Source organism: Varanus komodoensis, unplaced genomic scaffold (genome assembly GCF_004798865.1).
Source record: "Varanus komodoensis strain SLA01 unplaced genomic scaffold, ASM479886v1 scaffold2, whole genome shotgun sequence".
Classification (NCBI taxonomy): Eukaryota; Metazoa; Chordata; class Lepidosauria; order Squamata; family Varanidae; genus Varanus; species Varanus komodoensis.
In genome coordinates, this window is record NW_025335568.1 from 66833087 (window position 1) to 66857288 (window position 24202).

The 24202-nt window shown below is 45.4% G+C and overlaps 1 protein-coding gene across 1 annotated transcript in view; it reads left to right on the forward strand.

Annotated features, from left to right (window-relative positions):
* CCDC85A (coiled-coil domain containing 85A) overlaps positions 1-24202 on the forward strand; it is a 132757-nt gene that overhangs the window by 77822 nt on the left and 30733 nt on the right. Inside the window, exon 3 of the mRNA XM_044428978.1 lies at positions 17028-17104. Coding sequence (XP_044284913.1) covers positions 17028-17104 — 77 coding nt within the window. The remainder of the gene's footprint in view (positions 1-17027; positions 17105-24202) is intronic.

Sequence of the window (24202 nt, forward strand, 5' to 3'; positions counted from 1 at the left end):
CCTGCCAATTTCCCTCCCTCTCTTGAATTGTATTTTATTTCTCAAAAAATCACAAATAATGGCAACAACAGGAGGTTTTCTTCCAAGCAAAGTACTGCCTTCCAGCAACTTGAGTTGCAAACCTTGGTTTTGGGCATTGGTGTTCAACCCCGACTCATGCCTTGCTCATAGTTTTTAGGCCAGGTTGCTTTTCTTTTCATCTTCCCAGTTTGGCTTCTGGGAAATGGGTGTTTTGTAACCGAAGATGACTGCTGCAGCAATATTTTATGCCTGGGAATGGTGTCTCCACTGTTGACAAAAGGTCCATCAACAATGGTGTATATATGCCCAACATACACAACACAGGAAGGTTTTCATTAAAGTATTTATTCTTGAGAATAACTGGCTACCAAGGAAGTGTTCTCAGATGGTGCATCTGAGCAGTCCTCAGTTGAGCCTTTTATACATGGAGCATTGAAAGATTACATGCAGCACAGCTAACACTTTCTAATAGGTCATGGAAGCAGAAGTTACATGATCTTTCCAGCCTGCATTCCAAAGCGAAAGAAGATTCTTTAGAGGAGCGGAGGCGGATGGGGTGTGAGTCTAAGGAGGGGGCGGGGTGGGGTGGGGAGAACTGCCCTTTGTTGGGGCTGTTATCTGTTACGTGTGTCAGTTTGGTGTCTGGAATGGTGCCTGGTTAGAGTCAGCTGCATCTCAAGGCTGCACATGTGCTGATGTCTAAGGAAAAGGATTCTTTTTCTGGTCCAGCTATATGTTGATATACCCATTGATTCATGCATCACCATGAGACAACCCGCAACACCACCTCAAGATTCCACCTGGCTGCACTCACCCAAAAGGTTTGGGGACCTTCCTGACTAGCAGAGGCTCTTTGGGATCTCAGGCACTTCTTATACATTCCTTTCTTACCTTTTAGGGCACAGTTGCTCCTTGAAGGCAGTGTACAAAAGAATCATCTAATTTAAAAGCACAGTCCATCCATTTAAAACCAACATGTAAAATGCAAACATCAAATTAAAAAGAACAGCAACACAGAATAAAAACTGGACTGATGGATTTGTTTTAAAAAGTTGCTTCTTTAAGGTTTCTGAAAAAACGGGCTGCTTTTCATGCTTGATGAGTCCCACAAGTGTGGGGCCACTGTGGAAGAGAACCTGTGCCTGTTAACCGATCATCCTGATATCTGTTATAGATGATCCAGAGGGCAGGAGCACAGTAGTCGATCATAAAGCCTGGACGGTGTTGTGAGCAGATAATTTGTCCCAAGCTATTAAGGCTTTCAGCAGCTGAAACCCATTACTTTAAAACTGGCCCATAAATGACCAGGAAGCCGGTGTACCTCATCCAGAATTGGTGCAGTATATTTTGAACGCAGTGCACAGACTCTGGGTAGTCCCACCTATTTGAGCTTGATGGAATTACTAGGATTTTCTCTGTGGACTTGTGTCTCCAAGACAGATTAAATTGCGAAGCAGATTTATACGCATCATGCAATTTGCATAGACTTATGCAATGCACACTAATTAAATATTTACATGTTTATACTGTATTTTATGTTTGAAGTTGTTTGAAAGTGTTGTGGATCACTCAGAGAGTTCTAGTTTTTTGACGGCATAAAAAGTAATAAATAAATAAATAGTGCAAGTCATGCTAGAAATAGTTTTTTGCTCCCAGTTTGTGAAAATAGCGCAAATAGAATGATTTGCAAAAAATTCCTTAGTTTTTAAATGATTGAATCATGACTTGTCTTAGAAATGGAAGGCTGTTGCTGGAAGAACAAGTTGGGCCCAGCACTGATTAAGAAAACACAAATTTGGTGGGGAGAGGGGGAATCATGAAAACCTGTCAGATTTTCACATGTCATATTTGTCAAGGATTGCTACTTAGCACTTTTCTCAAAAGTCAGCTTGTGCAGTGAGGAGAAGTTAAGAAGATGTTTCCTTTTATATATTTACAACAGACAGTAATTTTGCAAAAACGTTCCAGGAGGGCTAAGACTGTTATTGGGTTTTGAATATGTCTTGTCATTTCTTAAAACCTTAGACCTTGTTCAGGTTGTGGTGGGACTGGGCATTTGACTGGCAAAAGACTGTCAGATACTGGTGCAATATTTTTAAGCCATTACATTATGAGAGCAAATAAAAGAAAATAAAATGTTAGTGTGCATGATAGTTGTGCTAATCTCAAAAAGCAAATGAGATAATTGTCTTAGTTGAAACCATTACATTATCCCTGAACAGATAATGTGTGATAGGGTTGGACAAGAGAGGGGGCTGAAGGTATGTTGGGGTGACATCCAGCGCCCCTCTGTGGATGAAGCTTGTGGGGGGCTTCCTTTGGGGATCTGAGGAGATAAGACTCATGACAACTTGAAAGGAGGGGAAAAAATCTTCTTCTGGAAGTGCTGATGGCTGCCTCTCCAAAGCGTTTTTCAGTGCCTGTATCTTTTTCTGATCTCATAGAGCCTAACCTCTGGTCTAGTCCAGATGTGGCTGTCTCTGGGCAAAACAGGCTGGCTTGTACATGCTCCCATGCCTGTGGGAAAAGTGCTGAAGGGATCTGTGTCGCAGCTGTCACGGCATCTTGCCATTTGCCTCAGCTGTGGGGTGAGGCTAAGCTGCACTTTCTGGCTGTCAGGCCTTCTCGTGTGCAGTAGAGGATCCTAAAGAGGTCAGGGCACAGGCAGCTTCCTCAGCGGTAATAAGCACCCTGCTATAATCCTCTGGCTCAGAGGGTAAAGTCCTGGCAGAACCGTCCTCTCCTCCGTCGCACAGAGGAATCAAGCTATAAAATGAGGTGTTGCGTCTTGAGCAGGCCAGTCTGTTCCTGCAGGACAGGGGGTCCTGTCAGCCCACATAAGGTTCCAGTTGGCCTTAGCTCCTTGCTGAGGCAATATCCTCCATTTATCCTAGTAGGAGAGAGTTGCAGCTAGCAGGACCCACTTGAAGCCATCCATGGGGTTATTTTCTTCCTGTCTTGATCTTGTTAGTAGGTTTCCCTGTGAGCTTCAAGGAACTACAAAATAGGACACTTTCCTCTCCCATCTGATCGGCTGGTTTGACCTGGGTTTTGGTGGCTTTCTCCACCCGTGTTGGGCTGTTCTGGGCCAATAGCTCACACTAGTTCATATTGGCTGTATCAAGATTAAGTTGGGTCATTGTAGCCTTGCTGGCCCTACTTAGTGTGACTTGCCCAACATCTCCTAACGACCTTTATGGCACAGTAAGGGCATGCACTGCTTCCCTGTACCAGCCACACCTGCTATCCATGGCTTATCTTTGTAGATACAGGCAGCTGTGACAAGCAGGCAGTGGCAGAAGCTCTACCATGATGTTGGGCTTACAACCAAGCTAGGGAGCGATCTTCCTTCATTCCCATCTTTGCTAACAAAGGATGCCATAATTATTTTGGGAGGCAAATTGCCGCCGATGAAGTGGCACTCCTGGATGTTTGGCCCGCGTATCACAGGCTTTCTTTTAGGAAGCTCACTGGGGTGACATTTAGGGTTTCCTGCTCTCATCCTGATCATACCACATTCGACAGTTGCTTGGCAGAACCTTTATCTTCCTTAATTCACTGCCAGGGCAGACTGTGATCATAATGTTATTCTGAAGGCATGCATCCCTTTTTCATCCCCATCCCCACCAGACAAGTAGCCAACAGTGTCTCTTCTTAAAAACATACTTAAAAGATGTTCCATCTGGAGCATACCCTGGAGTGAGTGTTTTTAAAATCTTGCCTCCCCTCATCCCCTCTCCAAAATTTGAAATTATACTTGTGATGCTTAGGATAATTTACATGAAGCTCTTTTTGAAGCTGTCTTTGCTAAGGTGGCCACTTATGCATCATCCAAAGAGGACACTTATTTGCATACTGTTTGCAAACTTAGGAATGATTACCAGAATTTAAATATCCTGCTTCTCATCTCAGGATCTGCCAGCAGCCCAAGTGCTGCTGATACTCAGGTTCCCCATCTTTAAATAAGCAGTGGATTGGAGTGTCCTTCAAACAGATGAGGTTTTCAAATAGAGGACTGTCCCCTATAATGTAGGACATGTGGCCACCCTATCTCCTATTTGGGTTCAGAATAGGCCATTGCCCATTTCAGTGTAACAAAACAGCAGCATCTTGTGCTGTCAGACCACTCTCTGGTCTGCTAAGAAAGAGGAATACGTTGGCCAGTCCGTTAATGTGCCAATGAGTTTCCAAAAAATCTGAGAGGCAAAAAGGAAAACCCTGGAACAAAGTTGCCAATTTGTCCTGTAACAAACCAGCAGGTGCGGTGAGATTTTAGCGAAGATGGCATGAGATCAGTTTTCATAGAGGTTTTTTTCCCCAGTCATTGAAATGGATTCAGCACAGGATAAAAGCAAAGCTAGAAAAAGAACCAAGCAGAACCTCGCCCACCGAAAGGCTGGGTGTATCAAGGGAGGTGGTGAGAAAAGCACTCGTCTGCCAAGCCATAGAATCGATTCATTTGTCAATCAGAGGTGTGAATGCAAAAGTGACTTTTTGCCTTAGTAAAATAAAAATACAAATAAAATTGATACAGTTGGCCTTGAAAAAGCTTGAGTGTTTTGCTTTCTAAATTGTCACGTATGTTCCTTTGGCCCTAGGTTATGAAATAATTTTGTGGTTGCAACCACATTTTTAAATTTAAAAAGTGTAAAAATTTCATGGCATAACTTGCAAAATAAATGCCACCCTTTTCCAGAACTTTTTATGGAACCAGTCATGAAGGCATAGTTTACCTGCTCTTTGTTTCTGTTTGCCTTGGAGGGTGTAGTCTGATGCATATTTAGATAGATGCAAATCCTACAACTTCTAGAACTCCCTATGACACCTACGTGTTTGCTGTAGCACTTTTCCTGTACAAACGTACATATGATTGCCACCTCCATGGCTCTTAAGGCTTAGTATGGGGTGCTAGGAACAGGAAGTTTGAGGTTCAGACCTGCCCGCAAAATGAAGCTGAACGTATGACTTTTGGCTGATCGTTCTGTCCCTGCCTAAACTACCTTACAGGATTGTTGTGATAAAATCTTGACAGTAGAGAGCACTTTATATGCCATGCTGGGGTCCTTCATGGAAATTTGGGGAATTCATGGAATATATAAACTTCACTGACTTTTGGAGTGTGGACAACCACTGAGACAATAGAGGTTCTGACCGGTTTTAAACATAAACATTTTCTTGATTTGATCCTTGGGCAGAGCAGTCCTGGGGCCTTTAGACAGCATCACAGCTGGTGGCACCTCAGGCTTCTCTTTCGCCTCTGGAGCACCCAGGTCAGATGGTGGAAATTGGCCGTCAAGCTGCTTGACAGCATAGGAAGAAGGAAGTGAGGATGGTTTCGATTCACATAGGATGCTTGCATCCCTCTGGGCTTGGATTCCATGCCAGGTGCCCAAGAAGAAGAACCTAAGAACATGAGAGAACTCATGCTGGATTAGACCAGTGGTCCTTCCGCTCACATGGTGAAAACCCAGCTGCCCACCAGATCCCTCAAGCAGGATGTGCGAACAAGAGCTCCCTCCTCCCAAGTTCCCTAGCAAGTGGTACATGCAGGCGTACTGCCTCTAGTAGGAAGGGAAGGGCGAGTAGCCATGGATAGCCTTCTCCTCCAGGAAGTTGTCCCTCCTCCCTTTGAAGCTGCCTGAATTGGCCATGCCTGCATCTTGTGGTAGCAAATTCCAAGTCGAACTATGTGCTGTGTGAAGAAGGCCTTCCTCTTCTCTCTCCTGAATCTCCCACCAGTCAGCTTCATGGGATGACCCCAGCCTGGCTCGGCAATTATTATTGACTGCCATAAGGAGAATGAGAAACTATTAGATCGCGCGCTCTTTAATATTGATATGGAAATTTGTGGAGCTTCCAACTGAATATTTGACCGCAGTGGTCAGCAACATGAGATGACACATCACTCTGCCGGGCCTTTCCATGGAATTCAGGTGAAGCAGTAGGCCTCTTCAGGTGTTCACTCTTCCATGTTGAATACACCTGTGAAGAGATCCCTGTTGCAGCCCCACACCCCTCTGCCATCCCCTTCATTGCCCTGTTCCCATGCAGGGCAATGCCTGCTTCCCTGCGGCCTCTCGACCTGGTTGAGACCCCTAGTTTCCTAGGGTTATTTTGGCATGGAAGGCTCCGACCAATGGAGCTGGATCTCCTGTTCAACTGGTCACACTCCACCATCACAGGGAGAGGAAGCACAGTGAGGGAGAGGGCAGGAACCTTCCCTTCCCTCACGTGTTCAACCTGTTTGGCTTCTGCATGCCTGAATAGGGCCAGCGGGTTTCCCAAATCAGTCTCTGGGTGCGGATATACACTGGATGAGGGCCAGTACCTGTGACTGAGTCTAGGCAAGATAGAATTGTCTTGATGGGTGGATTGTCTCCCCTGCTCAGTGGTGTTCAGCCTGTTCTGCACCCCATAAAAATGACCTGGTTAATGGGCAATATAAAACACCAGTGTGACATAATCGTTAGGGGGTTGGACTGGAACTTGAGGGATCAGGATTCAATGCCCTGCTTGGTCTTGAAGCCAGCTTTGGGCCAGTCACTGACTCTCCTAACCTAACTCACAGGGTCGTTGTGAGGATAAAATGAACAGGAGGAGGATTGTGTAAATTGCCTTGGATTTCTTGCAGGAGAAAGACATGGTATAAATCTAATAAATATATAAGTAAAATAAAATGCAGCCATAAGTTAATAAATAGAAATGCTTCCGATGTTAGTTTCTCTGCTCTTTGAAGCTGTGTCTTTATTATTTTATTTTTGTTGAACATTTATTTGTACGTTGAAAAAGACACTTCTATTTTCACATCAAGTTGTGCTTCGTTGGTGGGATTGCACCATAGATCTTTTCCCATTTTTAAACAGCCAGGACTGTCCTCTGAAAGTCTTTGTGCAGGCTAAAATCGTCACCTCTGATCTGTGGGTTTGGGCCCCAAGCAGTTGGGGCCAACTCTGTGATGGCCAGGGACCAGGAGTTGCCAGGAGCTGGCCCAGATTGTCCGGATATCTGCTTTCTGTACGCAGTTTGATTCTAGGTCAGTGCAGTGGAGAGGAGCTGGTTGATTGTGGGCAAAATACAGTTCAGGAAAACTTGGCTTCCCTGCCTTGCAACCAAGGAGCCTCTGGAAACCTTCTGAGAAACTCAGAACTCCCTTGGGAGGCTAATCTAGATGAAACCTAGCATAGCATCATAGAATGGTAGAGTTGGAAGGTGCCATGAAGGCCATTGGGCCCATCCTCCTGCTGTTGCAGGACACCGATTTACATCATGCCACCCGACCGCACAGCCGCCCCAGGTCTGGCAAGAATCAGGCGTTGATTGACTTGAATGCAGTAGCATTGAGTCTCTAGGAAAAGCAGGCCCTTGGTCAGCTGTTAGGGACTCACAGTGGAGTGGGGTCAACCACTGAAGCCAGCCCTGCTCCCCATTTTTCACACAGACCTACCACCATTTCCATTTCCCTCAGTTCCTCTGTTTCAAGCTTGGTTGGAGGTCCTGAGGGAAAATTAAAGGGGCACCTCATCTAGCTACCTCATGCTAATCACAGGTCTGTTGCTTCCAGTTGTTGCTGGATAAGCCCACCAGGACCTCCAGTCCCACAAGAGGGCACTTTGTCCTGAACCCCTTCAAGCTGGTCCTGGAAAAATTCTGAGCTGGGCAGTGTACAGCACCAGGACGTGGGTGGCAGGAGGCAAGACAGAGGCACTGGCACCAGGGCAACAAAACTTGAGGGGAGACGGAGCCCAAAAGTCTAGTGGTGGAGTTCAGTAGCTAATCCAAGTTGTAAATGCTCATCAGGAGGCCCAGAGTATTTCAGCAGGACCTGGGACTGATCCTGCCCATACCAAGCTGGGCTTCTGGCTTTGCCAGGTGAAGTCCCACCGCAGCCCAGATCCTGACAGAGCCCACGCTGCAAGAAGGACCAAGATTTTCAAATTCAGATCTGTTGGGGCTAAAAAAAGACTCATTCCTTCTGTACATAATCAGGATTAAAATACCTAATTATGGGGAGGTGTAATTGCTGGCAGTCTGGAAGGCATATGTATCCCAAGGAAGAGTACAGTGCACCTGTTTGCTAGTGTATAAAAATAACTGCTTTGTCTGGAAAAGTGATGATCAGGGTGGATGGAGAGGATGTAATTTGGTTAGCAAAGGATAAAACATGTAAGTGCCAACACATCATTTAGCAATGTTGGGAGCCAAACACTTGTCATTAGATTTTGGTGGATTTAACCACAGACACACCCCCATACACAAACATACACAAGCTGTACATTTTGTTTTAGGGAAAAAGAGTCAATCAGAAGATGCAAAAATCATGGAGTGGTAATTGTTGAGGCCATAAAGAGATCAGCTAGGCCATGGTAAAAGTTAAAATACGCTGGTACATGTTTGCAAAAATCTAATGAGATAAAATATTGATTCGTTTATTGACCATGGGTGAGCTACATGGAAAATACATCATCTGGTGTGATGTTCCATATTTTCATTTTTATTGGAACACCCACCTCCTTGTATAGAATCTATCTGCGCACAGGCTGAGGTTCTCCATGTTGTTCTTCAGGCGTTTTCAGCATTTCCAGCTGTGGAAAGGAAAGTGTCCGTTCATGATAGAATCTGGAGGTGATGGTAACACCAATGAAAACCTAGAAACATGTGATCTTCTTCCATAGAAGGTGTTAGCAGATATGCATAGTTCCGTTGGCTTCCTTTTATCCTTTGCTTTTTCCTTCCATCTTTTCTGGCCCCATGTTGAAGCTTCAAACTGTAGGTGGGGTGGGACAGCCAGTTCTCTTTTTAATACCAATAAGCACAAGCTGTTCATTTTTGAAAGTATTTCTACCCAGCCTTTCAATCTAAAGGGGGCAGAATGACCATTTGATCCTAACCCATTATAGGAATAACCCCATCATGGGTTTCATGTCATGTACCTTAAAAACATATTGTGGTCCCTCAGCAAGGCACGTGGCAATGGTGGAGAACCTTTCCTGAAAGAGAAATTTTGACTTGTAGTGACCTTTCTTAACAATATGTAGCTGTAAGGGAAGAAGGATTGTTGCTACTTTTGTGAAGGGAGAAGTGTCTCATTGGAACAGAACTTCTGTCCTCGGAAACAGATTTGCAGGTGGGATTCTGTCTTTGTGAATTCTGACCTGATCAACCTCTTTGTTACCCACCAGGGTGGACAGTTCAGAATGTTCCAGTGTCGTTATTGGATCAAAATATAACAGAAGGCATTTAAAAAGGTGTATTTTGCAGGGAAAAGGCATTACTGCACTCATTCTTAGAAATGTATGTTTTGGGAATGAGAGAACCAGCATGGCGTGGTGGTGAGAATGTGGGAATGGGGATGTGGAAGATCCGGGTTCTAGTCCCCACGTGGCCATAAAGCTCACCGGGTGACTTTGGGCCAGTCACTTATTCTCAGCCTAATCTACTTCACAGGATTGTTGTTAAGATAAAACAGAGCTCCGTAAGCTGTCTTGGATTCCTCACAAGTGGACAAAAAGACAAGAATATGGAATGTAATAAGATTAATTTTGTGTGGTTTTTCAAAGAAATTGTAGAGTGATGCAGAAATGGGATAGAAAAGAATTAGGAGTCACGTGCATGAGAAAGTACGTAGAGTGGAAACTGGTAGATTTGTCCTGCTGTAAGGTTCCAAATCTGTGTTTGTGGTATAAAATGCTATGTGGAACATCAGTACTTGTACACGCCACTGTGAGTATGTTTGGAGCCATGGATTTTAGGGCTGCCATAGAACACAGTCCAGAGAAACATCTGAAGCTCTCTGATGTTCCAGAGAGTTAGGTGGATTTTCTGGAAAAATTGGAATCAAAAAAGCTTCCATTGCTCTACATTGGTGGTGACCTGAATCTCATTTTCCCTTCAGTAGCAAAAAATGCTCTTAATTGAAATATTTGGTGAGCTGGGGAGCCTCACTCCCAGGAAAGCACATAAATTCAAGTAAATTCAAAACTTTACTTGGAGGGTCACTTATTGGGATGTTGAATACTTGTAAATACGTCAAGACGACACCACCATCTCCAACAATTTAAACCACTGTAACAATTATAATATTGGACTGTTTGTCCAAAGGTATCAGTGTGGGCTACCACACAAAAGCTCCAAATGGCCATATAGTAAAAAAACAGTACAGTCATAAACCAATTGATAAGGTGGTAAAATGTTAAAGGGCAGCCCGTCCAAACAAAAACATTTTCAGCAGATGACAAAAGAAGCTGCACTTTTATGGGGTGGGAATGCCAGAAAAGGGAGCACGGCTGAGATGGCGCTTTCCCTTCTTTACATATAATGTGTGGAAGGTGGAAGGTACTTTGCAGAGACTTTCTTGGCAGAGTCAGGGCCTAGTATGGGGGACAGTGCTCCTTCAGGAATTTGGTTCCCAAGCCATGTAGGAATTTAAAGGTCTGCCTGAAAAAGAAATACAGCACTGAAACGCCCCAGCTGGGTTAGGGTTGCATCCATAATTCTTTCACTATTTTTATGCAGCAGTCAGTTTGTAGAATTTGTAGACATGGTAGGCATGTCATGAGTGGAGCTGGCTGGAGCCGGGGGTCAGACTAGATGGCCCAGGAGACCTCTTCTGACTCTGGTTCTGTGTTTCTAAATTGAAAATTTACCATTGAAATGGGAAATTTTCACTGGGAAATGCCAATTCCTGTGAATTCCTGTTAACAGTTTAGATGAGATATTTTGAAGTCACTAGTTTTCTTTTCTCTTCATGTATTGGCTAAAATGGATTGGTCTAGCTAATCAGAGGTTATAGCAACACTGCAAGTACTTGCCAATTTTATACCATTTTAATAATGCAACTTTATGCATATCTATTCAGTAGAAAATTCCATTTCGCCTAGTTCTAGTTGCTCCATAGACCATTTGGGATTGCTGCCTATCTGTATTGCATGCACTTCTTCCTAGGAATGCCCTAGGAACGCTGGGAATTATAGCTTGAAGAACTGTGTTGATTGTGAATTGCATAAGATCAGCTGCTGAAATTCCCTAGAGAGTATGGACTAGAACTTAGACGCCCACATCCTTGCTAAATCTGCCTCCAGCTTTCATGGGCCCATCCATTCCCAAGAGATGGGGAATATTGTTGACTGGCTGGGTGCGTGAATTATAAGAACTTCGGGCTAAGTTTACCATTAATTTAGAGGATTTCTTCCATTTTCTTACTCTTGTAAATCACCAAAACTTGCCTGCTTTAATACAACATCAAGTGGTGATTGTGGAGCCTTTTGCCGTTCAAAAGCAATAATAAATAATAGATCCGATTTCCCTCTAATGTGTGGGCTTAGTTCACCAGTGGGAATAATGCTACATCATGATGTTTCATCATTTCCAGGGAGATTCCTGGGGGGAAAAGATGGCTGCCATTGGCAATAGCTCTTGGCAATTTTCAAGTCTTATGAATAGCCTTGTTAAGGTAGATAAAGAGCTGTATAATTTGCAGATTTATGCTTGGAGGGAAGCGGATGAGGGAAGCTCATAGTGCTTGGAAAATATTTCATGAGGTGATGTTAAAATGTATGACAGCAGTGAGCCCTCTGTTCTTTATTTATTTATTTCAGATGTGGCATGTCAGAGGAGGTGATGGCATGAGCCAGTAGTTTGTTCTTTAATTCCAGACAAAATGGCTTGAAATCCTCTTTATATCTTGAACAAAAATGAGATGTTTAATGTAATCTTTGTCCTCATTTGACCTTGAGCTGTTGGATAAGAGACATGCATAAGAATTATCTTCCTATTCACAAGTCATCTATATTTTCAGTTGGGAAAAAAACTGCATTGTAAAAATGTGTATTTTTTAATTATGAAATGTAAACGCTTTGCAGAAAGCACATTTTTCCATATTTGGGAATGCAAAATGGAAGAAATAGGCTTCAGGGAAGAATTCAGAGAAACTCAGCAAGCCCAAATATTGTTCATCTATCTCTAGGAGACAGCTTTGTGCTATATGTAAAAATCTAAGGTTTATTAATTTCTCTTGGGCTTTGCAGTATACAGTGTCTTCATTCATCATTCGTTATTACATCCCACCTATCTTGTGGATTCAGCGCAAGTGAATGAAAGTAAATAAGAAACTGAGAGGTTCTCAGCACAGTGGCTGACCATGGTCTTTATATTCAAGTATTATTAGAGGAGCCTGGAACCCCATTGACATAGGGGAAACTGAGGATAAGGAGCCTTCCAAACAGATTGGGGCAGTGGCTTTCGAACTGGAAGACTCTGTTTTGTTAATGGCTACCAGCCAGGCTGGCTTTACAAGTCATGAGGAGGACTGCTCCATCTGGGCTACTTCTGCCTTCCAAACAGAAATGACCAAAGCGTGCCTTTAAGGCAGAGTCTCCTTCCTGACGACCAGTTTCTTGGAGCAGTTGACACTTCTAAGCTGCTCTGCCGTCTTTACCTGATGCTGTACCCTGGATTACTGATAGCAGGTTTGCTCTCCTCTGCATGAGCACGGTCACCAAACCTTTCCACCATTTTTGGACTGACTGGTTCTCTAGGACTGCCAAGCTTATCCTTTGGCCTTAGCATTTCAGTTGCAAATCCTAACTTTCCTTCTCCTCTGACCAAAATCTGTTCTCACATCCTTTGAATGCTCTTTTGTGGGAAGAGTGGGCCTAGTCTTTCCATTTGCTTCCACCAGCCCCGCTTCATGCACCCAGTTTGGATCCAGCCCATTCATGTTTGCGTGTTTCTCTGCTTTCTCTTCACTTGCCCCTCCTAGCCGTGTTTTGGCCAACACACTCCGGATGTTCTTTCCTTGCAGCCTCCAAATTGGCTTCATCTTGGCTTGGGTCAAAATTCTCTCTCACCATCATGCGGCCAATGATGAAAGGACAAGAGGGGCAGACTTAGATGGTGTTGCCACCAACCAGTGACCTGCAGTGCAATTTGAAAAAAATGTGGAGGGGTCTTTCTTAAATAAAATATTTATTTATTTATTTATTTAGTTCTTGATTTATATCCTGCCTTTTTCCTACAAAGGGCTCAAGGCAGCTTACATCATTCTCCTCCTCCATCTTATCCCCACAACAACAACCCTGTGGGGTAGGTTGGGCTGAGTCCGTGACTGGCCCAAAGTCACCCAGTTGGCTCCATGGCTGAGCGGGGACTCGAACCCAGATCGTCTGAGCAGCAACATCTGCTGGAATTTTCAAGGAAAATTATAATTTCTTTACGATCTGCAAAATGTCTTGGATGACAAAAGGACTTTTTCAGCCCAACTTTCAAGGCAAATTTGAAGTGACGTCTGTGTTCTTCCTTTAAATAGGTGGGAATTTTAGAGGGAGCAGGAGGTTTTTAATAAGATCCGTGCCTTTCCTCGGTCGTTGTAGATTCTATTAATAAGATTCCATTCATTTGTTTCCATGAATGGAACCCAATCTCACTTGATACATTATTTTTTGCATACACAGGGCACTGGTCAACAAGAGTTCTGCAATGGGAGGTCTCTTCGGATGCCCATGTGGAAGCTGCCTAAACTTTAACCTGGGAAAACGTTTGGCCCTCCTCGTGCACGAGCTACTTCCACCTCAGCGGGGACCACAGTAGGTTGGTCCGTGCAGTAGGCAGGCCTGGCATCAGCAGATGGCGTTTTCAGTCGCATGTGGAGTGCATGCGCTTTTGCTACTGCCGTCCTGTGCCCACTTTTTCAGTGCTCTGATGAATTCCAGCCAACTGCCATTGTAAATGGACATAATGTTCCACTGTGACAGTAGCAGCTTCTTGTCATTTTTGGAATAAATTCTGTTTCTGCTCATGCCACCATGGTTTCAGCTGCCACCCCTCCAAAGCTAGGTCAGTTAGGAGTGGGTGACAGTCCATTATGGATACCAGATGGCTTCATCCCAAGGCCCTCTTCAGGTCTGGACTTGGTCCTGGCTTCAGGTATCCAAAGTGGGGACAATTCAGTCTGCCTCTTCTGTTTTTTTTTTAAGTTTTCCAGTTTTTTGTGTGGTTCATCCTATGCTTGGAAGTTTCTCTAAAAGTTTGCTTGCAAATGTACATGTAATTTTGTGAATATGCATATATTTGTGTGCAGTTATACCTAATGTACAGGCTTGCTTGCAAGTGATTTTCCTAATACAGTGCATTTCAATATGACTTTCAGAGAAACTTTTCCCCAGTATATATGTTTTGGACACCTTTTCTTCATTGGAAAACTCCATTGCAAAAGTAGGAGAAGTCTGAAATTTGAATGATAACCCAGTTTGGCTTCAAACATTGGTTTGTGCAAAAGTGCAAAATTGAATGGAACAGATTTTTGTTAATCGAAAGTACTCAAGCCATACACCTTCTTCCCAACATTTAAGCCCCCTACACTGGCCCAAAGAGCAGAACCTCTGCAGTGAAACTTTGTTGAAGGTGTACTGTAATTTCTAAGTCATTGTGGATTCACCCATCGCTTGTCTGACACAGCAGAGCACGTAAAACCTTGAAGCACCTCTGTCCGTGTTGTCCCACGGCCCTATTTTTAGTCTGAAACTGTGCAGTGTGTATTAATTATTTCTGACAAACAGCAGTGGATTGCATGCTTGCCCATTTGCCATTCACACGCACTCCCAGAGCGTGTCCATACTTAATCTCCGGCAAGCTCCTCAGTAGAAAGGAGTGAAACCTCATCTGCTCCCTGTTCATTTTGATTTTATAGGCTGCCTGGCAGGTGAGGTGAGCTGGACGTAATAGTAGGCCATTTCAGCAGCAAAAACAGGGTCTCCTAAGGTGACCGAGCGCGTGGCTTTGCTGCCTGCAGGCCTACTCTATAAACACAGCCATTGCCATTTCGGTTAGGATTGCAGTTCTCAGAAGGGTCAGGTCATGAGCTCTGTTGGGCTTTATTCCTGTCCCCACCCTCAGGAGTACCAATGGCCTGTCATCTTTCTGCAGGTATCAGGTGTATGAACAGGTGTCATGTGGATGCAATTTCTATTTCTCTGGATGCAAGCTGTGCACATGTATGGATGGGACCCAGGGCATGCCAGTCGCTCTGCCAGTTCTGTGCGTAGAAAACATGAGGGGAGGTCTTCCTACCAAGTGAGATGAGCTGGTGGCTGCTAAGGAGAGGGCCTTCTTGGTGGTGGCACCCTGGTTGTGGAATGCTCTCCCCAGCTAAGCTCACCTGGCATCTACATTGTGGGATTTTTTCTTTTTCAATAGCAAGGGAAGATTTTTTGTAATACCCCTAGGAATTTTTAGAGCTTCAGTTTGTTTTAAAAGGAGAATTATTGTGTTTTTGGATGAGCTGGCGATGCTGGCTTTTGCCCTAGTTTTGAAATGTAAAGGTTTTATATGATCTTTATCTTGCTGTTGCTTGATAAATGTGACCTCCCCCACTGAAAAAGTTTTGATGTAGAAATTACCTACGTCCATAAAGACAGTGGGTCAGAGCAAGAGAGTGAGTGAGTGAGGAAGCAAGCAAGCAAGCAGAGGCCTCCCAGAATGAGCTGCAACCTCCTGTGGTTCTCTGCAGCTTTTAGAAAGTGGCGAGTGCCTTCTGCAATTGTGGTCCAGTGACGAAGAAGATGCTGCCCCGGGGAGCTCTGCAAGAGAGTCACTAGAGCGTGCTTTCCTGAGCTGCAGCTGCTGAGCGGCTGAGCACGGCGGGGCTGCAGGATCCTGCCATCCCGTCCCTCGCCTTGTTAATGCCTCATTGCTGAGCTGCTTCCCTGGCACCCCTTTCCTCCTCCTCCTTCTACATTGACAGCATATATGGACTGTCCCTTAGCAGATCCGGCCAGCAGCGGCTTCAGTGATGCGGCTGATTCCCATTCCCCAGTAAGTGCTTCTCACGCCCACACATTCAGTGTAACATTTGCAGTGAAGGGTCTGTTTCCTCCTCGTGTTGCAGGCAGGGAATCATTACGGAGAATGAGCAGTGCGGTTCCCAAGCTTATTTCCGGAGCCCACACTTGAGCCGTACAGAGGCAGTCTGCTCATGCACACCAGTTGCTGGGGAGCCTGGGTAGGAGGGTGCCGGGGTCCTGCTTTGAGGCCGTGTGGGCAGCCAGGTGGCCAGGAGGTGGGCTAGATGGACTACTACTCTGATCCAGCGTGGCTCTTCATATGTTTAATTCATATGACAACAAGATTCTTGATGGAACTGCCTCCAAGCATGTGCAGAGTGCCTTTCAGTGCCAGTAAATGAAGCGTAATTCTTGGGCATTCACCCTGCAGTAGCCTTTTTCATCTGAGAACTCTCAAGCCTCAGTCACCCTCGACCTGCAGAGCTGGGTTTCAGGGTCATACTTTCAGAATTTATCCCCAGCTGCTTTTCACTCGGCCATATCACTGAGCAAATTAGGGCCAGTCACAGACTCAGCCTAACCTACCTCACAGGGATGTTGTTGTGAGGATAAATGGAGAGGAACCTTGTAAGCTGCCACGAGAACCCTGCAGGAGGCAGAAAGGCAAGCCATAGGAACAACATAATGTGGTGACGAGGATGATGATGATTTCAGAGGAAAGGCAGGATATAAATTACTGTATTTTTCCAGCTATAAGACGCCTCCACGTATAGGACGCCCCCCACTTTTCTTACCGATCTCCGAGTGAGCGAGCGAGCAAGCTGCTGCCGCACGCATGCGCCCGTCGCCTCACTGCCTCCCCGCGCCCACACCAGTTTCCCCCTCATTTGACACATTTGGGGGGGGGGGCGTAAAGATTCCTCGACGCCTCTTTCAACGCGGCATAACCCAGAGGGGTGGGGGAATAACTTTCAGACTGTCCCTTTGGTGCAATAGTTTAGATTCTGTGTAACACCTGCACCCACCAAGCTGCTCTGATCCTGAGGCAGGATGGCTTCTGGTCCCAGCCGGTGCTTGGAAGTCGTTGCATTTACCAGATAACCGGAGTTCATAGTTCCTGCTGAGAGACCCCCTGCCAGAATTCACCTGCAGCTCTGCCCTCAGGGGTGCCAAAGCAGACTCGTGTTTGTAATACAAGCTTTTTTTTCTTTTGTCTTTCTTGAATTTTAGAACCAACCTTGTCCTATGTTAGGCAGCTGGAGGCAAGAGTAAGACAGCTGGAGGAGGAAAATCGCATGCTGCCCCAGGTGGGTGACTTCCGTTGCTAGGCTCACTAGCTTGCAGTGCAGCCCCATAGCTAGAAGAGGGGCACGGGCATGTGAGTTGAGGATCCGGGTCTTGAACCTGCAGTTGGGCTGGAACGGATCGGAACGCCTGTCACGTGATGGGTACCCAGTGCAGCAGTCACCTCGGCCTTTTTGTGGGCTATGCGTCAGCAAACACACATTCATCAGGGAGTGTAGCATTAGGCAGACGGGAAGCAAGAGGCGAGCAGTGGCCAAGGAGGTAAATGGCCACAATCCAGAGGTGGCTACTAGGGTGAGGAAGGGTGGGGAGAAGGCGCTCAGTCTGGCAGGGTTCAACTTCCTTAGCCTGGTGAGAGGGATTCTTCATCTCGTATGCTTTCCCTCTAAATTCAACTCCATTGCCAACAGAAATGGAGCTCAGTGAGGAGGTGTTGGCATCCTCGGGGGAACCTCAAATTTTGCAGAAGTACAACTTGTTTTTTCCCAAGGGGTCGCCCCCTCACCAGCTCCCTCCCTCACATGCAACCAGGTGAGGGATACATGCTTACTAGCTGCAGGATTTTGAGTGTCTGCTGTGAAAGGAAAGTGAAAACGGTGGGAGAAAAGGGCGGATTGCCTGCTTGGAGAGGTGGCTGGCTGGCGGCACCTTGGACAGTATTAGTCAGACGGTGACATGGCCAGGCGACAATTATCTTGCACGCTCTGTTTGTAAGAACCCATGCCTGATTCTGCGGCACTTCAACCATGGGTCTGTATTCATAGGTTAGGGATAGACGGTCCTCTCATTCTCAGTCTTGCCAAGACCGTCAATCTTCACAAGCTTGTTCTTTCGAAGGAGAGAATTCTGTACTGAATAGGTGTGCAATTTTGTGATGCATGCGTTCATGTACGTGTTTTCAGCTTACACGTTTTGGATGCAGACAGATGCTGATGGAAGTGTGTGTAGAGGAAATGTCTGTGTTTTTCGTTCTGGGTTTTCAAACTTGCTTCCAGTGTCAAATTTTATTTATTTCATTTTTATACTGTACTTTTATGCTGAGGCTCTCTGGGTGGTTAACAGAAGTTAGGAAAAAAATTAAAACACGCATACAAGATCAAATGAACTTAAAAGAACCCAACCACAATAGCAGTTACAGTTGAACCAGCATAAAAAAATGGCAATAGTACAGAACAGGGGTGGCCAAACTGAGACTCAGGAGCCACGTGTGGCTCTTTGCGTTCACTCTGTGGCTTGCCACTTGTTGCCCACTGCCGCCGCCCATGGGCACCTGCTAGAGGATCTCAGACATCTGGCATTTACTGTATATAGTTCTTGCATTAAGCAAGTCTGGCAACTCCTGCGTACAGAATAAAGTGCAATATTACAGATGAAGTTAAAAAATTAAACTGTTAAAATGCTGGGAAAATGAAAGGGTCTTCAGCTGATGCTGAGAACAAAGTAGGCGCCAGGCACATTTCTTTGGCGAGCTCATCCCACAACCGGGGTGCCGCAGCCAAAAAGGCCCCCTCTTGGTAACCACCTGCCCCACTCCATTTGGAAAGGGCTCCTGGAGGAGGGCCCCTGAGGAGGACCTTAGGGTCCAAGTAGGTATATATGGAATGAGGTGATCTTTCTGACAACCTCTCCAACTTTATTCAAAGCTGACCCCCGAGGCCAAACTCTGCCCACACACATTGTGACATGTGCCAGTGGTGACATCGTTGTTTTCCGCAAGAGGGGTGTGGGGTGTAAGGCTGATAGACCTGGGGGATCTCTGCTGGCCCATCTGTACCTATAAATCCACAGCTGCATCGAAAAGGACTGAAAAGGGAAACACACCTTATGAACCCTGGGGTGTATATTATGAACCCTGGGGAGTATATTACACCAGCATACTTATTAGAAATATCTCTATCCTGGAGAAAGCAGCTTCTCAAGTGAGTCCTATGTCACTCGACCCGTTTTGTGCACACTCAGCAGCTTCTCCCTCTTGGTTGCGCTCATGCTCGTGGAAGAACAAGTTCAGTCTTTCCCCCTTCGATGTCTATGGCGTTGTGCTTAGCACCTGTGACGTTGTGCTTAGCATCCTTAGGCCAAGGATGCTGGTGTGTCTGCGGCACCCATGTGGGCAAAATAATTCGGATATGCCCTGACCTGTGTGGTCCTTCCTGCAAAGGGAGCTTCAACTCGATCTTTATGGGGTGTGTGTATCTTTTTCTCATGAAAAAGTGGCGACAGAAGTCCTTTGAGTGCCGCTCTCAGCTGTTTGCAAGCTGTGATGGGCTTGTGTTTATGTACAAATCCGTGTTTTCGGGAAACTGGAACTGATGCAATTGACTAAAGCCTCCCATTATGGCAATCAACTGCCTCACCTCCTTTTGTTTTAATTTCTCACTAATGAGCAGTGTCAAGTGCTTCTGCCCGGCTGGTGAAGATTAAATCCTCACACTTTATCTGTGTTCTTTTTTCAAGCGTTGGTACTTTGCTGGCAGTCTCACTGGAGGCTCAAACCTGTGTTGCTTGAATGAATATTTGATTAAACAAGTCTGAAGTTATAAACAGCTTTCATGAACACGTTAGTCTTTTTTTTTCTACCAGTCACTTCCTGCAGAAAGTTTTAGCTGCTTGAGACTATATTTCAAAGTATCTGCGTCATTGGTGCCTCCATTCTAGAAATCCAGTTTTTGGATTTGCATATCCTATCATAAGCACAGTTCCAAACCTTTCCATTTTAAGTTTTTCAAAGATGTCGGGGAAATTGGAGCAGAGCAGGTAGGACTAAGTAGGAACTGAAACCAGTACTTTGTCAGGGAGATGCTGAAAGTTTTAAAATGTTCAGAGGCAGAGGCGTTACTAGTAATGGTGGAGAGCAGTCTCTGCCTTTCTTTGGCTCTTTACACTTTACTTAGAAACATAGAAACAGAGCAAGTCAGAAGGGGTCTCCTGGGTCATCTAGACTGACCCACTTGTACAGAAATGATTGTTCTCTTTAATCTGTTAGTTAGAATGATGCTATATCATGATGTAGTTATTCAAAGTCCATTTTTGGAAAAATAAATAAATGAATAAATAAGATGGCATTCCTTTCCCCCATGGCCTACTTCTGTTCTAGAACTTCTTGAAAAGGGTTGATGTTCTAGGTAGTCATTCAGAGATATCCTCCCTAAGGTGTTCATGCGGAAGGTTGCTCAGCACAGAAAGTCAAACCATTGCTCAGCAGAGTAGTTTTCATGAGCCAGGCCATCGGCACAGGGTGGGAGAGGATCCAAGCTCCTTCTGGATCTGTCACCATAGATGTGAGTTTTAGGGTCAGAAAACTCTCCCTCTGTCCATAGATCCACAGCAAGCTGCTGGATCCTTTTCCCTGAGCTCATGTCACAAAGAATTGGCTGGGTGCACAAACTGGGAAACAATGTGGCATTTTATTCAGAGAGGCTAGTCAAAAGGGGCATGGAATTGTGATGCACAGTGTATCTTGAAACTGGCTTGTGCAACGTTGCATAGCTTGTCTGGAATTATCAGCATCTTAGGACTGGGAGTCTTCTATTTTGGCAAGTCATTGCAAGTGGTTTCGATTTCCTGTCTCTATCTCCATTTTTGCCTGTTGTTTCTGCTGGTGATGCAAATGAAAAGGCAGCACACGGAATATTCCTGAACATTCCAACATTGCAGGGAGGAGAACTGCCTGGGAATCTGTAGTGTAGCTTCTGTAAGTCATGCTTCTGAATCACGTCATGGGCAACGGCTGTTCTTCCTCACTCTCTGCTTGAATGGCAGTGCAGTCCAAGCCCAGTTTAAATATAAGGAGCCATAGGAGCACAGGGCTTTGTGTTGGCCTATCAGCCGTGATCACCTGAACAGTAGATGGTTTTGGCCGACAGGTCATGGTGAGATGTATTTCACATGATTTCCAAATGCGCACCTGTGCAGAGAAATCAACACCTGCAGAGAAATCAAATGAGCATCCCCCTTTGCCCTTAAAAAACATGGCTAACATATGAATGGCTATCCTAACAGTTGACCTGAAATGTACCAAAAACCAGGATTTTTCTTCAAACATTTCTCCCCCATGAACTGAGCCCTGCACTGGCTCAACCCCCACTTTCTCCAGGCGGAGGAAGGAAAAAACCCTCCTTCAGATCCAAGAGAGATTCTGTCTGTCAGTGTCAACCACACTGGAGTAGAAGGATGAAAGGTCTGACTCAGTTTTATGCAGCTTCTGATGTCCCTCAAACCCGGAACCCTCTTTTGCTACACAATAGGACACCTCTCTTCGTGCCCACCACAAAGCCTCTCCTGGATTCCCTTACTTTGCTTTCCATCCCTTCCCTGCAATTTTTAAAAGGGATATGGTCTTGCTGCCAAGCGAAGTGTTGCTGCTTCCCACATCCCACACAATGCCATCTTTATTTGGGTGACTGCATATTTTGGAAGTCTGCCTCATGTTGGCCTCCTGGGCAAGTTTTTCCTTTAGTCTGCCGGTTTGCTTTCTGGGAAAGACGTGCTCACCTTGTCCGCTGGGGAAGCTTTTCTGTGTGAGTGACCACAACAGTCCCTCGGCATTCCAGGTGTGCCTCTTGACTCGGAAGATTCGGAGACCCTTCTCCGGATTAAGAAGGGCTGGTAAACGCTTATATCAATTCTGTCAGCACTAGGAAGCCCCAAGGAAATTCGCCATTTTCCCACATCCCTGCTGAATAAGCACTGGTGATCACAGCAAAACTATGCATTGGGACTGGTGGGAAAGAGAGTTAAACTATGTCGTATTCACCCTGCTCTAGACCAGCAGTTTATGTGCAGCACAAATCTATGTGCATTTACTCAGAAGTAAGTCCCACAGTTGCAGTGGGGATGACTTCCCTGTAAATGAACTCAAGGTTGCACACACTTTTCATTCAACACCCCGGGCCAAATCATGTTTTGTTTTCACAGATCCAACATGTTGCCAATGCACTAATAGCAACACGTGTGAAACTGATTCTGGTTTTTATAGAGGAAGCCAGAAACCTGTTCTAAGTAATATGCAGGTATTTAAAAATCTAGTCACGTGCCTGAAAGTGTCACTTTTTTGTAGAGCAATAAGCCAGGGTAAACTATCACCAGGACTATAGCACTGGAATGAAACAGAAGGGTTGCACCTTTTTGTCAGAAATATCCAAGCAAATGCGCAAGAGCAGACAAACAGAATTCTCAACTTCCATGGCAACGCGGTAGAAGTTGGACAAAGAAGAGGTGCTGCTGTATTGTGCTTCTGCAAAGGTTAGGCAATGAATCAAAACAGGGGGAAATAGTATCTTTGAGGATTATATTTTCAGCGGTTGAGTCATTGGCAGTAGAAATGTATTTCATAATTACTTTTGGATAGGGCAGTTCATATACACCTACTTCATTCTGTTTCTCTTCACTGGTTTTGGAACAGAAATTAGTTGGTTGGTGTGCCCCAGAGAACGAAATCATGCAAAGGTGAAGAGCACACACAGTTTTGGGTGACTCTGAAGCCTTCTCTGGTTACAATGAAAACGAAGCTAATTTTCAGCTTTCTTCAACTTGGGGCCCTCCAGGTGTTTTGCAGTACAGCTCCCGGCATCTTGCCTGGGGGATGCATGAAGCTGTGTTCCAGCACATCTGGAGGCACATCTGAAGGGCACAGGTGGGTGAAGGCTGACCTCCACCCTGCTGGGAGTAAAAGAACTACCATGCTGGACTGAATAAAAGCACTACCAAGTCCCCGCCCAGCATTCTGCTTTCAACAACACTAAACCATCCAGAAACACCCCTGTTTGCCTGTTTATTGCTTGCTTTCTTGTTTTCTCCTCCTTGAGCTCAGTGCAGCATCTCCAGATATTTCAGGTGTCCAGCGTTCATCCCCAAGACCAGTGCTTGGGAACATTGGGGGCTGTAGTCCAAAACATTTGGTGGGTACCAAGTTGTAGAAGGTTCTCATTTTACCCTCAGAGCAGCCCCAAGAGATAACTAAAGGCTGAGTGGCCTATAGCCAACCAATAGGCATGGGCAGAATTGCTGACTGGAGCTCAGAACCCAGGTCTTCCTGGCCTGGTGCATCCACATGCTCCATAACCAAGGCATTGTCTCTTTCCCATTTTGGTCAAGCAGCAATGCTTCTGTCACAAACACTCTTGCTCATGCTCTGCTCCACATATGAACCCCCCACCCGGGAGCAGCATTGCTGTCCATGCGCTACTGATCACTTCCACCGATCACTTCTGAGTTCAAGTCCCTGTTCAGCCATGAAACTTAGGAAGAGAGCACTGATCTGTTGCTCATTCATAGCCTAACTGACCTGAAAGGAGCATTGGGAGGATAAAGTCCACTTAGTCCGCTATTCTGTTCACACAGTGGCCAACCGGTTGCTCATGAGAAACCCAGGCAGGACGCGATGCAACGGAACTCTCAGTTCTGAAAGGGATTCACAAATGTTTAATAAAAGCCACATAGTAAAACAAAAGCATGCAATTGAGGAATGCCTTCTTCCATACTTACCCTCCCGCCCCCTGAGATTGGCAACAGAGGCCCTCCTCCGGGAACCCTCCGTGAAAGACATTAGGAGGCAGAGTACCCAGAGGAGGGCTTTCTCTGCGGTGGCTCCCAACCTATGGAATACGCTCCCCAGAGAGGTCCGCCTGGCACCATCGTTATTTGTTTTTCGGCGCCAGGTTAAGACCTTTTTATTCCAGCAACATTTTAATAAGTTTTAATATTGTCTTTTCTATGTTTTTAACTGCAGCCAGTGTGAGTCGGGAATTTATTTATGTTATATTTTATGTAAGCCATCCTGAGGCTTTTGCGACAGGACGGCATATAAATATCTCAGATAGATAGAAAGAAAGAAAGAACTGGATTGCAAGTGCAGTCTCTGCTGTCATTCCTTCCTGGTGGGGTGCTGTTTATCATTGGTAGAGTGCCAAGGAGTGCCATGAGCTATATGGAATAGTGATGCTTTTGGTCGCTACACATCGGATCAGTAGTTCTTAAAACTGAGCATTGGTAGTTCTCAGTATTCTCTCCAGTCACAATGAGGCCCATGAGCCAAAGAGCAGAAGAGAGCAGGGCAGGCACGGCGTGAAGAGAACTGGCCATGGCAAGCTTTTACTGTTCTG